Raw genomic sequence first — 20,733 nt, forward strand, 5'->3', positions numbered from 1 at the left:
AAATAAGGGAGCAAAGGTCACCTGAGCTGCTGTATAAGGTCCTCTCCCTCTTTGATAACATTGACGGTTGCCTGCAGCGTGGTCTGCTGCTGCTGGCCGAAGCGCTTGATCAAGTCCTGAACCGCCTCCACGGACTCCGCATACACATCGTCCAGCAGTTCCTTCTGCAGCTCCTCCAACCACGTCCACAGCTAAGAAAAAACACAAGATTTTTAAAAGGGTCACATTTAAACCCGAAGAAAGAAAATAAAAAGAGAAAAATCCAGTTGGGACTCAAAATCAAATCTTTTCCAACTCAAGGCTGGTATAAATGATCATCTTTGCTACATTTTACTGTAGATGTGTAAATGTGGTCCTCAAAATCTACCATCTTTTCTTTTTTTTACCAACTTTTGATGAGCTCCATTAGAGGATTCAGGTAATTAGTATCAAGTGGGCAGCAAGCAAGATGGTAGACCTCAAGAGCTACGCCAGGGTAGCTCTGGATTAACCATCTGGGTTAACTGGCTCATGGCATTTAAGCCCCAGCACATCATCGCGACAGCAAGAGACTCTAGTCAGCGTTTTTCTGCTTGTATCAGGGTTGCTTTTGTTCTGTCCCCACAGTAAGTCAGAAAAAAACAAACAAAAAAAAGTATTCCTTGTGGTTATGATTGCAATACAAAAAAGAAATACTTTGATCAATCTTTACCTTTGCTCTGGTTTATATCAACCAAAAGACAAATCATCTAAATCATGCACTGCAGCTACTTTTAGACAGATGGGATAAAGGAGATTCGTCTTGATGGACAGTAGATGAGCAGTGTTTGGAATATCACTGAGAGTCTGTGCACACGAAGCTAACAGACAGCACATGCAAAACTCTTGTTAATCAGGCTGAAATGTTATATTTTAACCTTGAAGAATGGGAAATGTATGACTTTCATATGTTTGAAGCTTTACAGAAGGATTTAAAAACATTTCCCAGGATTTCAGCTCTTTGTTCATCCAAACAGGCCCTGATAAAACACAGAGTATTTTGGAATATCAAAGATCGTAAAAGACTTTTTCTTTGTGTTTATTTGATTCTATTGAAGACAATTTGATAAGAATGACGGTATCGCAATTTAGCCGTATCTTAAGCTGATGTCTCCACCAATCATTCTTGGAGGCTTAATCACACGTCATCAGTCTGACCAATCAGAAATGATTAAAGTCTTCACTTCCTTGTTCTGATTTAGCTCATAAAGTCTCTCAGTTCTAAAATAAATACCAGCTAAAGCTCGTCTTTAGCGGTGTAGCTTTCCACAAAACCCAGAGTCAGACCGTGGAAAAAGTGAACAAAACCATGAAGGTCAGAGACACGACTCTGTCTGCATTCCGCAGCTGTTTGCACTACATTTCCCATGATGCATTGGGTTAAAGTAACAGCGTCTCAGCGCACAATGAGTATTCGTTGTTAAATGTCTTGAAACCACAACGAAGACACATCAAACAGTTTTTAAATCTTCTAACTTAACTTTTATTACATCTTTTAGAAAAAACAGCTACAACTTCCAGCTTTTTCTGCCACAATTATCACAACAATTCATGTGAGATAGTGCAGGGGCTGTAGATCAATACAGACTATGAATTTCTCCTTTTTTGATGCTGGTGTGCCGCGGGATTTTTGTCAGGTTAAAGTGTGCCGAGGCTCAAAAACACTGTATTAAACACTGGTTTAATACATGTTCCAAGAGATTTAATGAATATCGTAACTATTTGTATTAAAATACATTTGGTTTTCTAACAAATAACAACACAACAGTTTTATTTTGATCAAAATGTACAATCAGTTACATGAAATTAGGAGGAAAAACATGACAAGTATATGATTGTACACATTTGTATTTGTTTAGTTATGGTTTTAATGCAGTAAGACTTAGAAAAATTCAAATGCAATATTATTTTGTAGGACTAACTGGCCAAGAAAATAATAGTTACTGTATACTGCAAAATCAGACCCCTTAGAAATGAGTCATAAATTCCCACCCCATTGGAAGGTTTTCTTTAAAGAAGCACAACAATCTGTCAGTGCGGTAAGAAAAGTGCTCTTACAAAGAATTCTTATTTTAAGGAAAAGATTTTATTCACTAATGCATGTTTCCTAAACTAATAAAATTATTTTGCTGTTGAAATTTATTCTTCATTTCTTCTTGCCGGGGGAAAAAAAAAAGTCAGTTTTGCTTGAAACAGGGGTCTTTTCACTTTCTTGAGATTCCGGTTTTGCAGTCCTTTCTAACTCTTTAATGAATTGGTGCATGAAAAGCAGGTCTAACCGGCATGTCTGTAAAGTAGTTTACATAACAACTTTACTTGAAACACACATACTTTAAGTGCTGCAAACGGACTAAATTTTTTTTACTGTGCCTTTTCAGAAAAGTTAATGCTACGTTCACGACGGGCGTGTGACACGGGTTCAAGAACGCACTAAACGCGCATTCTTGAACGCACACTTAGCCCTAGGTTCTCACACTGGACAAGTAGGGAGGGGATCTTCTTTTTTTTTTTTCTTTTTCTACTATTTACCAGCGCCTTGTCCACCAACAACAGGTGGAAGAGGTTTGGTGTGAAATGTTGAAGTGGTGCAAATCTTGCGAATTTTGCCACAGGGTGTTTCTTCCACAGCCTTCACATTTTACATACATTAATAAAGTTTGTATGTAAGTAGTAGAATTATAAAGTCTTTTGTCGTTGTTTGGTCTGAAGATCCCTCAGATAAAGTATCACCTCACAATACAACAACACTACTTACCTCTTTGACATGCGTGTGAAATGCAACAGACATGTCCAGCAAGACTTTACGCTGCTCCACACGCCGCACAAAATCTTGGATGCGGTCTTCTAGCTGGTGGGCGGCCTGGTATATTTCCTCTGGGTCACACTCTCCAGTTTGGGCCAGCTGCTCTGCTGCCTCCAGCAACTTGTCAGCATTAGTGTAGGTGTTCTGAAATATTAATGTTAAGCAAATGTCAAGGCAGAGTACAGCATCGAACAGCACTTGTGTGTGGTGTGAGACTAATCTCACTTGAATTGGTGATCAGAGATCGCTGGTTCAGATGTGTTACCTGCAGAATACAGGACATTTCAAACCAACCTGGGCAACTTCTTCAAAGTCCTCGTGTCGTTTCTGCAGAGCCCTGGCTCTGTGCAGAGATTTCCCCACGCCGGTGTGCTTACTTAGGAAAGCCTCGCCATGATTTTCGATCCAATCCAAAACCTTAAAGCACAAAAGAAAAAGAAAAACCAAGCATGACAAACTGAAAATAACCTTCAGCCAGCAAAAGTGTAGTACACCTCTTCAAACACTAGAGGGCCTAATTGATTGAATGCTCGTTTAAAGACATTTGAACACCAAATTAATGTTCAGCTAAATTCCTTTTTTTCTTACTATTAAATGGAAATTTAAAGTGATACAAAGTGTACGCACTTGCTTTATGAATCTGATAAAGTGTAATCCTCTGCATTTAACTCCCTCAGTCAAACAGATGGAAACACTTGATTTTCTATAGGTGGGTGGGAGGAGGAGTAGGAGCAGGAGAAGGGGGGTAATAAAAGGGATTTTCAAGGTCTCGGAGAGAATATTTTGATGGGACTAACACATACCAACCCCTGCACAAAGCCCTCGACACTTTATGTGGCAGTAAATTGCATCGCCATGGAAACCACTACCAAGAGAAAAGGGTGATGAAAGTGCGGAGGGAAGTGAGGAAAGACAGAGACAGACACAAAAGCCAGGGAAGTGGAAGACGGGAGGAACTAATGTCCAAAGGGAGGAGAGAAGGAAAGATGACTACATTAATAGAATTTCTGGTACAGGTCGGCAAGTCTGCCATTCAGACCCAACATGCAGAGAGAGACTTCTACACAAAATAAATACACAAAAAAGAAAAAGCCGAATAAAAGGATTTTATAAAGGAGGTGATTATATCATGTCAAAAATGACATGGCTGTTTTATTGCAAATGACATGTAAAACGTGCCTCTCACTACAAAAACTGTACGTTGTTGGCCAGTTATTAAAATCTAGGTGACTTAATGATCTCCTTTTACAAAAATTGAGTTTTTGGGTGTTTTTAAAATGTTCTTGTGGCCTTTTTCTGATGATGGGGGATATATTTTAGGAAGGCTAGGTATAAAATTGCATTTCTGAGTATTTCTTTATTCAAATTGTTGTAAATAGGTAGTAGATGAAAAAATTAGCTGTTTGAAAAAGAGCTTATATGTGACGTTGAAAATACGCTGGCGGGCTACAAGCTACACTCCATTGCAGACAAATGGATCCGTGTACGTCTTGGTTTTCAGCGGCTAAGCTGACATCTGGCTTCAAACTGTACGGCTGGATACTGCTCACCAGTAATGTTAGGTTGGGGCTGTAAGCTAGCGGGAACACAGATAGATGACATCAAGTGGAGCGGGTTTACTCCGCTTCAACAATCCCGCCCACAACTCAGAGGTGAATTTCTAGTGAACTACTGCCGCTCTGTAGAAACTGTCCTAAAAAGCGCTTTGCAAATAGATCAAAAGATGATCGGAGTGGAACTTTAAACTGACTGGTATTTTTATTTTTGTTACATATTAAAGTCCTGATTGGAAGTAGTTAATTCACATGGCAACATGCATGATGACAATTTTCTGTCACGGTTTTAACCTGTTTTTGACCTGAGTGCATACTAAACCCATGCTAAAGTCTCCGTGTAAAACTGCGTGCATGAGCCACCATACCTGCTGCACGTCCTGCTGGAACACACAAAGCTGCAGCCGCTGATGAAGTCGGACTTTGCGATGCTGCCATATGTTTTCCAGTTGTCTCTGATGGTGCAAAACCTCGTGGATGATATCCAGGACGTGGTGCACAGCCTTGGAGTAGTTGGCCGAGGACATCAACGAATCGGCACTTCCTGGGGTCAACGGTCGCTGCAGCTTGTCCAGTAAAGATTTGCCTTCCTGGCTTACCTGTTAGGAGTTCACGCTTTGTGTCAGATGGTGCAAAAGGTCGGCGAAGACAAAGTTATATTACATGCAAGAAGAAAATGTCGCAAAATGATTTACTGTGAAATAAAAGACAAAGAAGTGTTTGCCTTCTTTCTTCAGTATTACGTAACATATTTAAATAGGGCAAAAAAAGCTGAAGATTAGCAATAGATAATTGAATAGGTTAGAATGCGTCCAAAGGTCTATTAGTCTGACTTCTTAGTAGAAATCAAAATTCCCATTCACTTCTATGTTTTGCTCAGGTCTGTTTGTGTGTTTGTGTTCATCCTTCTGTGTGTGTAAGGACCTCTGAGTATGCCGTGGTGATGTGCTCGTAGAGTCCCTGGTGATGGTGGATTGTATCCTCCAGGTCCTGGAGTTCGGTGGGCAGCTCTCCCTCTCCACATGCCTTGCACCATGGCTCCACTTTACTCATGTACTGAAACAGCACAACAAATACACAAACCTGTCTCAGATTAAATATGCAACATCGCAGGTGGAGCATAAGATTTGGAACCTCGTCCTGTTTTCTATATTCACAGCTTTAAACAGACTAAGATCTTTTTAAAAAAAACTCCTCAGTTCAAAGAAAACAAGCCTGCCTTTATAATAGCTTTGATATGCAAACCTCATACAAAATTCTTCTTTTTTATGTAAAGATACTTGATCATTTGGTATTTATTCTTAGATATGGAATGTAAAGTTTTTCACCAAAATGTTTTAAGAATAAAAGCTAAAAATTGAGATGTGTAGGTCTTCTGAATCGTTTCTGCTGTTTGTAGATTGCATTCTCATTTCATTCTACACATTAATATGCATATTTTTTTGAAAAATGACTGAGGAAAATTGTGGAGATATATTACTTTTTCTGTTTTGTTTTTGCACAACCTTAGGCTTAATAAACTACTAAACCTCCCAGCCTGCTTATTTTGAACAGTATGTTCATGCATGAGCAGGATATAAAACTACAGTACATCTTGTTATGTGGATGTTTTTGCAGACACATAGATATAATTTGTGTCTTTAGCATGCTGACATGTGTAGTAGAAGGCATGCTTGCACCTGATCTGCCTTCTGATGGAAGCTGGCAGACATCTCCAGCAGTGTGCTGCGTTCATCCAGGGCTGCAGCAAAGGCTTTCCATTCCTGCTCCAGCTGGCCGGAGATCTGCTGGATCTGCTGGGAGGCGTAGTGACCAGACTCCAGGAGTCGGTTTCCCACCGACATGATTCGGTTGATGTTCACATAGACATTCTGTGCATGAAAAAAGAGACAAGAGACCAAAAAGAAAAAATCAGAGACAATTGATTTTGCCAAAATAAACTTTTTTTTTCTTTATTTATGCATTAAGACACCATGACTTTGATCAAAATGAGCTCATATTGTTACATTCTAGTTGCAAATTTATCTGCTCATCCTAAAATCTGACAATCAATTTAAGGGGTTAAATTGTGATGCTACAACTGCAACAAAAATGCAGAATGTCAAGTTAAAAAAACATAATTAAACTTCATGCACATTTACCCCCTATATTCATATATAATTCTTTAAAAAGAGAACAATCTGCTTTTAAGCAAGTTATTAAATAAATTCAATCTGTTTTGTGCAGATAGGCAAATATTAATTAACTGCATCAATGTGCTGTTGTTATTCTGCTGCTGAAGCCCATTATGACTCTCAGTTTGTGTATGTTCATTACAACAATGTGAATATAGCACTTAAAACCAAGCTTAAACAATAATTCCAGGGATTGTTTTTCATAACTACATATATTAAATTGTTCTTTTTTTTAATGTATCATTACTCTGAGTGCAATTTTTTGAGTGTGAAAAATGATATCAAAGACGGGGTTTAGGTCTGGGTGTCTGGCTTATAAGAGACAATGAAGGCCCACAATTGGTCTCCCAGCAGCAGGCAAACCACTACATTTAAAGTGCACAGTATCCCACTGTAATCCCATTATAGGTTACACAAAGGCAACACAAAAAGCAGCTCTGATGCAGAAGATTTTAGGTGAAAGCAACTATTGGGACTTCCGAGACACTTGTTTGAAGCATATGGAGACTGATTTGGAAAAGAAAAGGTTACAGGGCAACTCAGTAACAGTAGGGGCAAATTCTTAATCCTGAACTGATGCATGTTGAGCATGGGAAAAGACGGGCTGGGCAAGGAGAAAAATGTTCTGACGCTCGGATGCTGGCATGAGACACAGCCACTGAGCAGCAGAGGAACAGACAGAAATAGATAAAGTGGGAAGGTGCACACTAGAGCAGCTTTAGGTTAGACTTGGACTGAAAGTCTCGTTTTCTATACCGAATAATAATAAAACTATATTTTTATGAAATATTATGCTTGCTAGGAAGCTCCTGTAAAAACAGTATAATACATGAAACTAAGTCAATCTGAAGTCTTTGAGGTAACTCAGCTAGAAGCCTGTTGGTGAACTCAGAACCAGTAAATAATGTTTATTATATATGTTGGTTAATAAAGATTTGTGAAATAGATACACCCGGCATCAATGAGACTATAAAAACTATATGAGGATCAAAGAATTTAATAAAAGAGGTGGCAATAAAATAAATTTTTGCATATGACAGCTATTTAACTTTACTTAACGTCAGCGCTAATAGTTATTTAAAAAATGTTAACATGGAAAAGTAAAAAAAAAAAATATCTTAAATATCTTAATCTAAACTAGTTACATCAACATCAATAAAAATAGGTCCCAATTATTTTGTAGGAGCTTTTAGAAGGTGATTTATTAGTTTTTGCTAATAAAAAAAGAGAAGTACAAAACCCATCTTTTAGTCCAAATTGAACACATTTTGTCATCAGAAACCCCTTTAAAATGTGTGATGAAAAAAAGTGCTTTGGAAACAAACTGCATTTCCAAAGCTTTTCCTATGGGGGGGCGTGGCAATAAGATTAAATTGTCTGTGTTAGGCTGGGTACAATGAGGTTTCCATATGTAAGTTCTTCTCACCCATAACTCAAAGTAATGTGCTATTCTCAATTGATAATTCAATTTATAATTTAAAAGTCGATTGCAAAAGGCTTTTTCCAATTGCCCGTTGAATGTCAATAAGGAAAACTTTGAATTATGGGTGAAAAAAACTTACATATGCATAATAGCATACATACCAATACCAAGGGTATGTAGTAAGTTTAGCACTTGCCAGTTTTTTGTTCTTACACACTACTAAGAAAAAAACATTCATTTTCTCTAACTCAAATCGTGCCATAATTTATAAACTGATAACCATAGCATTGCTGCTACCTTTTCTATAGTTTATGTCAGATATTATACACTATTCAATGAAAGTAGACTTCAAAATAAGGGCTAATGTAATCCCAGAACATACATTTGAACTACCACTGGCAACATGTTTTTTTCTTCCATTCAGCTGTGCAGGCAACAGGAAGAGGAAACACAACATCCTGTAGAAGAATGGCTGGATGGGCGCTCAGAGTTAACCTGAGTTGTTTAATGCACATTTATTTCTCCAAATAATCACGAGATTGAATTTATTTAGCTGTTTTATTTTGAAATGCTTCCTCAGCAGTTTGTACTGCTGGTATATATAAAGAGTCTAGCTTATGAGACTTACATATTTGTACTTGCATTCCATTACTAAGACTTGATTTAATCTTTTATCAATTGCAAAAGAAAATGTTACCTTATTCCTGCCCTTTATAAAACAAAGAGTTCATAGTTGTGAGCTAAAAACACGAGTGTGATTTTTCTTTTCTTATTTTTATGTGGCAGGGAAAAAAAGAGATGCTAACTTTAAGATTAAAAAGGCAACAAAAATCATTTCTGACACAGTTATAATTGGGTTCCTCTGTTTTTAAGCAGGCTGTTTGGGAGGCAGGACTAATGTTTAACATACAAAACAAACAAAACCACATGGCAAAGCTTCCCTAGTGGATAACTGGGTTTAAAAGGCTTCATTTGCATAAAGTTCAACCTAAAATGCGGCATATTGTGAGAACAGCACTTTCAAAGTAGCAATAAAAAACACGAGAGGAAAAAAAAAGACCTTTACAGAATTACACATAATGGCAAGCCCTTTCATGCTACTGCCTAACTATGTAGCTATAAGGGGGACTAGTCTGGGTCTCCCTGTGCCGGTCCCCAAACCCCAAACCGAAAGCCGAAATTACATAACTTCAGGCGAAAGCAGAGGTTTTCCTGTTTGAATATTTAATTTATTAATCAGGAGTTAAGCATAAGGCAGTCTTTGCAATGTGGCCTTTCTACAAAAGTTTAAGAAATGATCAAACCATAAGTGGGTCATATTGTCTCCCTTTTTTAAATTTCCACGTGCCTTATTTTGTAGGTTTGTAACAGAAGTTGACCATATTGTTGCTCCTTGAATCGATGAATGTTTTTACATTTTTATGAATTACATTCACTATACAAAAAACGTACAAGATGTGCGAATCATAACAAAAAATGCATATCATTGAAATAAACCCTTTCAAAACAAACATTTAAAAAAGTTTTTAAAATTGTTACAACTATCATAAAAGCGTAAAAATGTGACTAAATGGTAACTGTTGTGGTCGCCAGGACAAATTAAGTTTATATCAGCAAGATAAGCTTAAAATGGGGCAAAAACGATAATCATTTTAAAAATTAACATTAAGAATAATGTTCAGAATTGTAAAAAAAAAAAAAAAAAAAATATTTAATTACTAAATTGGAAAAACTGTAACTTTTAGGTTGCCAGTTGAAAAAAATTTGAGCGATATGGGGGGACTACCGGTTCCGGTCGATGATGTTTGCAACCAGGTCCTCTTTGTGCATGTAAAAAATGTGACTGGTTTATTTAATCTGACACTTTTATTATCCTATCTGCGCCTGGGTTCTTTTTTCTAGGGCGTTGTAACACTCCGTCTCCTTGCTACCTTTATCAGGTGTCAAGAAAGTTGTCACATAAGATTCATCAGCAGGAAAGACAGTTTGAGAAACAAGAGAGCAGCTGCACTTAGCAGTGGGAGAAACAGAGACGCTAGAATCCCATGTAAAAAGTAAAACGACAACGAATGAAAGAAAGTATAGGATTGGAAAAAGAGAAGGTAAAAATTCCTGTAATGGTTGCACAAATGATGAAAACCTGTTTCCTCTTCCTCTGAATGGTAAATATGGGGGTGGTTAATGACAGCATTGTTGATTTCTGAGTGTGGGTCTGAGTTTTCCGGTCAATGTTCCTCCCAAAAAAAAAAAAAAAAACAGTGCCTTACCATGCAGTTCATAGCAAAATGATTGTGCTGTGTCTGCAGCTCAACAGCATGCTGGTGGTTCCCCCCAATCTCAGTGTAGCTGGTAAGAAAAAGCCCCTTGTTGTGCATAATCCAGTCGAACATCTGCAGGTAGAGGAAAGATAGAATGCCGTTAGGTTTTGTCGTAGACATTTCTAATGCGAGGCGACTTTTCTGTTTGTGTGCTTGTGAAAATTGGAGAATAAGGTTGACATTTGTACCAGCAATGATGATAAACCTTTAAATTCTCATGAAAATACAGATTTATGAAGGAAAATCAACAATTCAGTGTGACACTTAGATTTAGTGAAGAACCAGTGTTAATATCCCCTTTTAAAATAGAATTTCAAATAAAAGTAAAATAACAAAATGTGAAAACATTCATAATTCAATTAGCTAGCAACCATTAATTTGCACTATTTTATTTGGTTTTCCTACCATTTTCAAAGCCTTATTTTATGTGCATAGAGGTCCATAGATGAATAGATGTTTTTAAACTTAATAGTGATGTTTGACTTGTGGAGGAATCAAATGCAAAATCTGCATAGCAACTTAAAAACCTATTTGCCCTGGCTTAAGAGTCAGTCGGGATCTTATTATCCAGATTTATTAAGTCTTTATGAAGTCGGCAGCACAAGGAGCACATGAAACATGGAAAAAACGGGGAGTTAACTGGCCTTCTCAGCATCTTGCTCAAACAGCCGCAGCTGGAAACACTGGTCGAGTTTTAGCTTCCTCATGTGCCACAGCTGCTGCAAGTTCTGCCGCGTCCCATGCAGCTTATCCAACAAAGCCGTAACTTTAGCCACTAGACTGTGTGCGTCGCTGTAACCCTGGAGCCCGTGGTGATGGTCGTTGGAATCTCCACTGGCCCCCACGCCGCGGTTGCCGTATCCGCTTTCACTGCTGTTTCCACCCCCTGCAGAATGAGACTGCAGTCTTTGGAGCAGCCGTCGGCCCTGCGTGTCAAGCTCCTCTATGGACGCCTTTGTGGCCCTTTTCTTCAGCGCAGCGTGCTCTTCCATGAGGCGGCGGGCTCCTTCCAGGTCCCGCGGGAGATCACGCTGGGACAGGACCTCCTGGAGCTCCTCGAGGCGTGACAAAGCCCTCGCTGCATCACTGGCAAATGTCTCGAATGATAGCCGCACCTGGACGGACAGATATGAGTAATTGGAGATTCCACTGGAGCAAATGAAGTCTTGTGAAAAAGATTTAATAAGATGCAATTATTTCAAAGCCAAGTATGAAATACTGAGCATTAAAACCTCGATCCAGTCGTCATGGTTGTACTCTAAGCTGCCCTCAAAGTCAGCTGTCAGCTGCGATGGGTCCACTATTTTGGTTAAGCCCTCTAATGAGACCATCACCGTCTAGGAAAAAAACCAACACAGGTTAAAACACCTATATTACGAAGGTAATACAAGAAACCAAAAGGTGCTTAAAAAAGGAAATAAGGAATTTGAAAATAAATAGCTGATTTCCTTAATTTAAACTTAAAAAAACATACAATATGGTCGAACCGAAACATTGAACCCAAGCGTTTTGCAGCTCTATGGCTCAGTTAGTTGGATAGTACTTGTAACAAGAACTCTTTCCCTTCAACAACATTCATGTTATTATTAATAAAAAGGAAAAAGGAATGTAAAACAGCATTTCAAACTAAATAGAGACAGCAGACATAACAATAACGAAAAAATAAATGAGCTGATATATTTTATTTTGAATAGAAACAGGAAAAGCTGCGTTAAAATTCATGTTCATTTGAAAACAATTTTTTAAATCTGAAACTTAAAAAAAAAGTCTGCCTAAATTATAACATTTCTTGTTTAGTTAAGAAGCCGGAAAGAGTCGTCATTTTTACAGTAAAGATGCTGCAAGTAGTAACAATTTTCTTGTAAATCATTAGCTGTGAATGTTAACATTAACAATTAAAAGCTTGCTAGTCAAATTTGAGCTCATCCTCATCTTCGTCAAAGTCCAAGGGACCACCAAGGAAAAGTCTATGTAAATGCTTGTATTTGCGCATTTCAGGCTTCCGCATTCAAAATTCTCTAGCTAGGTTCCCACAGGCCGAGTCGACTCAAGTTCAAGCTGCCATTTTCAATGAAAAGTCAATGTAAACATGCGTCAACCTGAATCTGGGGCGTTCAAAAAGCTTGCGTTCACGCATTGCTATGCAAGTTGTTAAACACAGGATTTTACATACAAATAGGGTGTTCATGGACCGCGTGCTAGACGTTCAACCAGTTGAAGTTCTTGAAGCTAAATCGCGACAACGCTGTGCTTTGACCAATGAGGGACTCGCATTTGGTAGTGACGTGTGAGTGGCGTCCTCCTCAAAACACGGGAGTGCCAACCATAGTAAATTCGTATAGTAAAGAAAAAGGCTGGAGAAAGATTTGCAAGACTTGCTCCACTTTGACTCCACTTTGACTTTGCGCACCAGGCCTCTACCAATTGTAGGTGGCGGACGAGCGCTAGTACCCAATAAAACAATAAAGGAAAAAGAATACCCTCCCTGCCAGTTCCTGCTTGTTCGCTGTGCAAACACCACTTGCTGGATGTGCATTCCTAAAAAAAATACATATAGCGGGTTCTTGGATTTGTCCCACGTGGCTGACACGAACCTAGGTTCACGTGTAGATACACAAGTTTCTATGAGTGTTTTCAGGCTCTACGTACAAAAGCACAACCATAGAACGCGCGTTGAAAGTCAAACCAGGTCAAACTTTGACAAATTAGGGACTTGGATTTGGTAGTAACATATGGATGCTGGGAAAGAAACAGCCTGAATCAAGATTAACGAGACTTGTACGGATTCAAAATTTGGCATCCAGCATCTTTTAACTGTAGGTCACGGTAATGTATGAGGTAGTGACTGTCCCGTGTGAACACCTTAGGCTAAAAGCACGTCCAAGAACGCACATCACATGTGATTGAGCACAAAAGTCACACAAGCTACGTATGACTTTGGTCCTTGGTTTCACTGTGCTCAACATAGATACACAACTTTTGGAACGACTCATTTATCTGAGCCAAACAAAACAGAGCTAAGATAAAGTACATTTTTTGCCATGTCCTATATAATCCGTCTCCATAGTAACTGGGTCGGTACTAAATATACCAGCTACACAAACCCGCATGGGACAGAGTCCTCACTGTCACAGAGCAACGGTCCAATAAAGTATAGCTAAAAGCTATACGTGTTAAACTGAACACTGTTTTTGTCAGACAAAAGCAGGCAAAAAAAGGTTTTTCTATCTGTGTAGTGAAAAATAACAACAAGAAACTGCAACAAGTGAGTTTAAACCCATAAACCTAAAAAAAAATCAAAATGAAAAGACTGTCTTTGAAATAGAGAAAACACTCACTTCAAATTCAAACTTAGAACTGCCAAAGTTGGTTCTCTGTTTTTGCCAGAAGTTGTCCGGTTTGATGATGAGGGCAACGTGGATGCAGGTGGGAAAAGACTCCTGTAGGATTTTCAGCAACGGTTTGATGCTGTCCCATTTAGAACCACGCATGTCCACGATGACGGTGAAGCCATGTCTGGCCACCTCCTCACTGCAAAGAAGAGCATGCAAAGTCTGATGTGTCACTAATATTTATAGACAGATTTGCTAGAGCTTTAAAGATAAGGGCTCTTCTCCTCCATTGGTACTTAGAGAGGAAAAAGAAGAGCCCAAACACATGAAAGCGTTAAGCTGATCGCCCCCACTTACCAGGAGAGGTGCTGCCGTCAACGTCCATAAAAGGTCGGTATTAAAGCTTTAATCTGAACGCGTCTAGCTAGGAGATGGAAACGGACACAGGCTCTCCTGCTCTATCTCGGCTCTGACCTCACTTACTGAAAACAGATTGGCGGACGAATGGTGCAGAAAAACAGAACGCAGAGAGGAGGGAGAGGAGAGCAAGGGAGGGAGTCTGAGCTGAAAGAGCAGAGGGGGGACTGAAACTGAGAAGTACCACAGTAGAAATATTTAGACTGGAAATCTAAAAACAAGGTTAAGGAGAACAAGCCGGCATTTAAACACTTTCAAATCACCAGCCTGGTAAGAGGTTTGTCAACTTTGATGATAACTTTGAAGCTTGATTGTCTTTTCTAAAAAGTTCCACTTTTCATTTTAATGGTACTGAACTTAGATAAGTTTAAGTGCTTATGATGCAAGGGATTTTATTAAAAAGAAGGAGAAAAAAAAGCCCTGAAACGGTCCAATTCTCATTTATAACATAAGTATTTGTTTTTGTGTCCAGGATTCCTAAAAACCCACTGCAATGAAACTTTTGTTTTTGCCGTTTCTGACATGTTCTTGTGGTATTTTTGTCCCGACAAAGGACATACATAGAGAAGATTAAGCTTAAAACTGCATTTCTGAGTATTTCTTTAAATCAAGGTGAATCAAGAGCAGACAAAAAAATGCGGTTAAAAGGTTGTGACATAGCACCTACAACGGCATGATATAAGCTCCCTGCTCCCCTCCATTCTGATCCATTTGCTTGCAGACAAATAGATCCATGTATGTCTTTGTTTTCCTCGTCTGAGCTAGTATCTGGCTCAAAACTGTTTGGCTGGATAGCTCCAATATTGCTCGCCATTTTTGTTGCACCGGTAATGGTAAGTTGGGGTTTTATGGAGCTGTAAACTAGCGAGAGAGAGTGTAAACAGATGGATGATAGGAAATGGGGACAGGCTTACTCCGCACCACAGGCTTACTCCGCACCACTTACAGGTGAATTTCTTTTAACTACTGCTGCTCGGCAGAAAATATGTCCTAGAAAATGACACTGGTTTTTCTTTTTGGGCAAAAACAGCATTCATCTTAATTAAAAGACCACTGTAAACACTTTTACAACAGATCAAAAAATGATCAGAACCGGACTTTAAGTAAACATAATTTTTTGCATATAAGTTTGCTTCTTTCACTCTCTTTTGCATGAAAAATCGCTCAAAATAAACCAACCAGTCAATCAAAGTAGAAGTGTTCAATATTTTGTAGAAGTTTCCATTACTATTTCATTTTTTTCTACAGGTCAAAAATATGTGCTTCATAAGCCAAACTGTTAACAGAAAGACAGGTTTTAATGCAGCAAAACGTTTCCAAGAAACTATGCATACAAATGCAAAAGATTATAAAATTCAGAACAAGAATTAATCTGATGCAACCTATTTAAAATTATTCTCATGTGTTAGTTGTACCTTTAAAAGAAAATTTGCCTTGTTTTTCCAAAGTGTTGCAATCCTTTGCTTTAGCTATTTAATATTTTCTTAGAACAACAAAGTTATTATTATAAATGGATCCAATCTTGCTCAGAACTTAATATCTCACTGAGTTTTAAAAGTTTTTGCAGGTGAGAGTATCCTTGTCTAAAGTCTGGTGCATAAAGATTTCTGAGTGAAAAGTAGTGAAACATCCTGTTTCTGATCTGGACAACTTCTCACTTCCAGACAAATCTGAACGCAGCTGTGAGAAAAAGAAAGGATCACAGCACCTGCCCTGCTTTAGCAAGGGCAGCAGTGATACGGGAGGCAGCAAAACATGAGAATTGATACCGACCTCCGAGCTAATCGCTACTGACTCCAAGCAGAACAGCCCGGAGCAACGTATTTCAGGTATTTCTAGAGGAAAAGCAGGGGGCCGAACACCAAATCCAAACTAAAACCATCACAGGAGCTCCTTGTGGTCTTGGATTTTGCTTCTTGTTTTTTTAAATCCATCCAAGGTGGGAAAGTTAAAAAAAGCAAAATAAGAAAAACAGTGTCTTGTGTTTGTTATTGGTCTGACAGAAAGGCCGTGACAGCCTGTTTCAAATCATGGGAAAAAGGTTAAGTTCTTGAAAACCCTTATCCATCGTAAGCGCAACACTAACAAAGTGGAGCTCAGTGTTTGACCAGTTTAAAGGTTGAGGAGACGTACAAAGAAAATGAAAAAATTGTGCTTGCCTTTTCAAATTGTTTTTTTTCACATGTTTTACGGCCTTTGTGTTCATTTCATAATGCACATTGGTATGAAGAGCGTTTTAGCCTCAACAAGGAGTTTTGAGAGATTGCTTTTGTACCAGAATATTGATTTCAACCATCAAACTTAAATTTACAACCATATGAAGCTCACAAAACCATCAATCATCACCAGATCATGCACAGGAGGGTTCTTTTTACTTGGCTTTGAATAGGAATTTAGACACTTTCAATGTAGACCTCACAACAAAATTAGAAAGTTGGAAAAACACTCTAAATAGAGGAATTTTGTTCTGAGCTTCATTAAAAAAAAAAAAAAAAAATTTAATTCCCATCCTGCTCCTGATGGTTCATGCATGTTCAATGAGAGACAGGGGGAAAAAATCAATTCTCTTTGGTCTGTAGATGTCAGTGTATGTACCTTGGAATAGTAGCCAAGTATGCTACAAGCCTACGCAGGTCCTCGGGTCGTATTCTGTCATGGTTGCTCCGTGCTGGAAAAGTGAGAATTGGACCCCCACGTCTGTCTCTGCCACCTTTTGGATGGAAAGTTATAGTGTATGATGTTACCACTGGCAAAATTCAGTGTCTAATCTGATTCAAATAAAAACAAAAATCTGCATTTGAGGAACCGAAACCCATGGAAAATATATAAAGGATGTTGTTGTAAGGGGATTTTTTACATGCATGGGTATCACTCCTAAACACTTTAGCTGTTCATGTCTCTTCTAAAGGCCGTGTCACACAGCCGCTACGTACATTTTGAGCATTTTCCACAGATGATATTTCGATTATTCGTGATACATACAGTGTACGTGATATACATAATTCATAAGTTACTCTTGTGTTTGTCATTCATCGATGTGTGCAGATGTCCGTTGAGGGTTTCAGCCAACGGGTATAAACGTGAATTCGGTTTTGGGCTGTTTAAAAGTTTTGGTCGGTTGATGATGACGCAGTTTATGTGCATTTCACGTAGTTTGCTTACAATTATTACATAAATCTTACGCAATCGTGCATGATTTTTGCAAGATGCGTACACAAATGTGTGGCTTTCCACTACTGTACCGGACATGTCTAATGAACTTTTTGGTCAAACTTTGACCAATCAGGGACTCTGAATTGGTAGTGACATATGGACTCTTTTAATTCACGCACCAAGCCTCTACCAACTGTGGGTGGTGGACGTGGGCTGGTAAAAAGTGGGAAGAAAAAAAAGGGAGAAGCCCCTCCCTGCTCACCACGTGTGAACATTCTCGTTCTTGAACGTGCATTGAGCTCATGATGTGTACGTAGCTTCATAGTGAACTCAATCAATGTCCTCACTCGAAGTATGGTAAATGCTGGCTTCATTTTCCACAGTTTCAGTAAAACATCAGTGATTTTTGCTGTTACTGACCTGAAAGAAAGGCGACCTTCTCTTTTAGGATGGGAAGCACATCAATGGCTTTCAAATCTTCGTTGCGATGGAACCCTGAAACACACACCCAGAAGCAGTGAGCAGGAGACAAGTGACCTTGTTTTTAGATCATCTGTCAAGATGTATTTCTGTTATCCTTTTTGTTTCACTGTCATCGAGTTCAAGTGCAGTGAAAAGCCAGAGTTGCAAACACAAAACGAAGACATGATAATGCTTTTAAAAATGGCTTTCTTTTTAAGTGTTAAAAGGCCAATGCTGTAGGTACAAATGAACAAAAATGACACTAAAATATAATAATTAGTTCGTTTGCCCACGCATCCATTATTGTTAGAGTTCAATAAACAAACAACACAGTGGAAATATTAAAATACCGCACCTTGTTTTTTTTTTTAAATTGGAGAAAAACCACTATAACTCGAGAGAGGTATTATACATAAACAACTAAATATTATATGAAAATGGTTGAAAATTAGGTTATAATGCTGACATGTAGATTACCACCAGAGTTTTGCTCTGTCTGCTGTGGGTAAAAGTCGACCTATAGGATCCTTGAAACTTCAACAGATGACTCCATGCTTAATATGGGAGCGAACTCAAACGAACACAAATACTCTGTCACAGGCGTCTTAAAACAGCTTTATTTGTTATTATAAAAAAAAAAAAAAAGGATAGTATGTGTCAATCATTTATAGAAAGTTCTAACAAGTATTCAAACAATGTCACAACCACACTCATCACTGGGTATTTTATGTGTTGTACATTTGAAAAAACTGGAAAAAAAAAAAGAAAAATTACCTAGCTCCACATTTTAGAATGAATCAGAAGAAAAAGCAACGTCTTTAGGACAAAGATAAAAGCAGTTACTGCATGTACTGTATATTCTCTCTGCTTGTTTCCCTTTAATTAAGGTCTGGTGCTTGCAATTACTCTCAGATGTCACATAATTAGTTCAATTATGTGCACCTGTGTGCAATCAAAGTGTCAAAAAAAAAAAAGTCAGTAAATTCTTGCTGCTGTCTGAGTCTGCTCAGGGGACGTCACATGACTCTTGTTTTTAGCCTCTTTTCACCGGCTACACGTTCAATTCAGGTTACCGAGGTCTATTTTTATCGGTAAATCTTGCTTACAGTTGCCTAAGTTTCAGATCCAGAGTGTCAGCGCTGCAGGTGTGATTACAAAGAAACCAAACTAAAGGCTACTTGTTTTGGAAGGAGCTTAATAGTTTAATACCTCTTATTTATTTGTGTAGTTTATAAAATAGGGCCTTTTTTCTTTAGCATCCTTGTAGATTAACCACGTTTTTCTATTTTATTTCAGAGATTAAAATATGGAGTAAAATTACATTAGTATGTACTGTAAAAGACAAAAAAAAAGTACTTTAGTCTATAGAATTCAATGCGCTATTAAAGGTTTAGCCAACAATTTGAAATTTTTGGAAAAGATTTAAAAACGTGTTCAAAACTAGTTTAAGTTGAATGTTAGGTTATAAAAAAATATATATAAATCATCTAAAATTATTATTATTTATTCATGTTTTGTGCAATTATATTTTCTTCATTATTAAACTTGTTTAAAGCTATATAAAAACTAAACACTAAATAAAAAAAGTCCTTTTTAATTATATTTGAGACGTTTTTATTAATTTCTTTTGCTTCACCGCAGAGGCAGAAGTGTCTGTCCACAAAGCTACACAGTTCACAAAGCTGGATTTTATGCAGGACTAACCAGAAAAAAAATCAAACGCTGACAGAAAGCCACATGAAAGCACATTTAAGGTTTGCTTAAAGTCATCTGGAAAGCAGGCCTGTAATAGCACATGATGCCGACAGACAAAAAAGGGCTTCGGCAACTCGCCTTTCCATTCTGAGGTCAAGGTTCATTTTGAAATGACAACATTGAGCTCAATTAAGTTTAACAATTGCTTTTTGGGGACACATTTACAAATCCTGGAAGAGCTTAGTCAGTACAAACATGAAAAAATTAGATCTTCAAATAAAACAAAGCAACAGTTTTCATCAACACGTGAATTTAGGATTTAAAAAAAACTCAAAATAAATGAAAGAGAGAATTTTTCAGAGGCACAGGACAGCTGTAAAAGCTACATTTAGTTAACTACAAATAGAATATATGGGGAAGGAGTAGTGAAACTAGCGTGTTCCCACTTACACAAATAAACCTAACACTTTCCCCCAACTATCAAGTAGAATACTAAAAAGTCAACTTTATAAAGCGTCTTATACCATGGTCCGGGTAAATACTGGATTCTGATTGGCTGCTCAGTGTGGACTAAAAAGTGATAATCCACAGTGATAATGCACACCTCTAAAATAAGTCCTGGTCACGTATCTTAAATGTTCTATATCACTGCGCTGGCTTCTTTAAAACTAAATTTTGCTTCCTCGTCTGGACAAAAACAAGCTGTAAGAGGTGAACTTTCTCTCTGAACTGATGCTTTATTTAAGCCATCAGCATATATATCGCTTTCCTTGTGCAGGCTCAGCCCGTTCTCACATGACAACATGGCGCACCACGTATCAAATAGTCTGCTTTATTGTGAAAAAAGCTATATTGATCGAAAAAATAACAAGAATAAAGATCAAAAACTGATTAAAAATGTTTTTTTGTGAGTGACCATGGTCATGAGCGGGTTAACGGCCTTAGTTTCGGAAAGTTAAAAAAAATAAAAGAACAGTAAAGTGGGGAGGGACAATTTTACAGAAATACAAATATATTAAGAATAAACTAAAGCACCAAAAAATAACTTCTACAGTCTCCTGTCAGCTCCCTGAGAGGACCTGGACTGACCCAAACCTGAGAAAAAAAGTGACTGATGTAACAACCAATTATGACCGTCCAACAACCTACAAAGTTCCTCCTTTCCTTAATAAAACTACCCTCTATTTATTATCAGTGACTCTACACAATGTTGTGACTGTTTGTAATCCCATCTCCTTTCCTGCATCTCATCCACATGAAGATAAGTGATGAAAAAAAAGACTGATAAGTGTCTGTGTTTTCAGAAAACATCAGCACCACAGGACAAAGAAAGTACCAATGATCTTTGTGTGTTTTAGTGTCTCAGTGTGTTTGTACATGAGTGT

At 38.0% G+C, this 20,733-nt stretch overlaps 1 protein-coding gene across 3 annotated transcripts in view; it reads right to left on the reverse strand.

Annotated features, from left to right (window-relative positions):
- triob (trio Rho guanine nucleotide exchange factor b) overlaps window positions 1-20,733 on the reverse strand; it is a 103,581-nt gene that overhangs the window by 47,793 nt on the left and 35,055 nt on the right. For all 3 annotated transcript variants that reach the window (XR_013648325.1, XM_023964294.2, XM_023964295.2), the window contains exons 3-14: window positions 17,612-17,686; window positions 16,634-16,748; window positions 13,628-13,820; window positions 11,522-11,626; window positions 10,934-11,404; window positions 10,239-10,361; window positions 6,054-6,245; window positions 5,299-5,430; window positions 4,743-4,973; window positions 3,116-3,238; window positions 2,774-2,965; window positions 22-191 (exon numbers count right to left, since the gene is read on the reverse strand). Coding sequence is in view for 2 of the 3 variants with exons in the window: in XM_023964294.2 (XP_023820062.1) it covers window positions 22-191; window positions 2,774-2,965; window positions 3,116-3,238; window positions 4,743-4,973; window positions 5,299-5,430; window positions 6,054-6,245; window positions 10,239-10,361; window positions 10,934-11,404; window positions 11,522-11,626; window positions 13,628-13,820; window positions 16,634-16,748; window positions 17,612-17,686 (2,122 nt within the window). In the remaining variant the exon portion in view is untranslated. The remainder of the gene's footprint in view (window positions 1-21; window positions 192-2,773; window positions 2,966-3,115; window positions 3,239-4,742; window positions 4,974-5,298; window positions 5,431-6,053; window positions 6,246-10,238; window positions 10,362-10,933; window positions 11,405-11,521; window positions 11,627-13,627; window positions 13,821-16,633; window positions 16,749-17,611; window positions 17,687-20,733) is intronic.

This window comes from Oryzias latipes, chromosome 16 (assembly GCF_053564925.1).
Source record: "Oryzias latipes strain Hd-rR chromosome 16, Olatipes_Hd-rR_3.1".
NCBI classification, from domain to species: Eukaryota; Metazoa; Chordata; class Actinopteri; order Beloniformes; family Adrianichthyidae; genus Oryzias; species Oryzias latipes.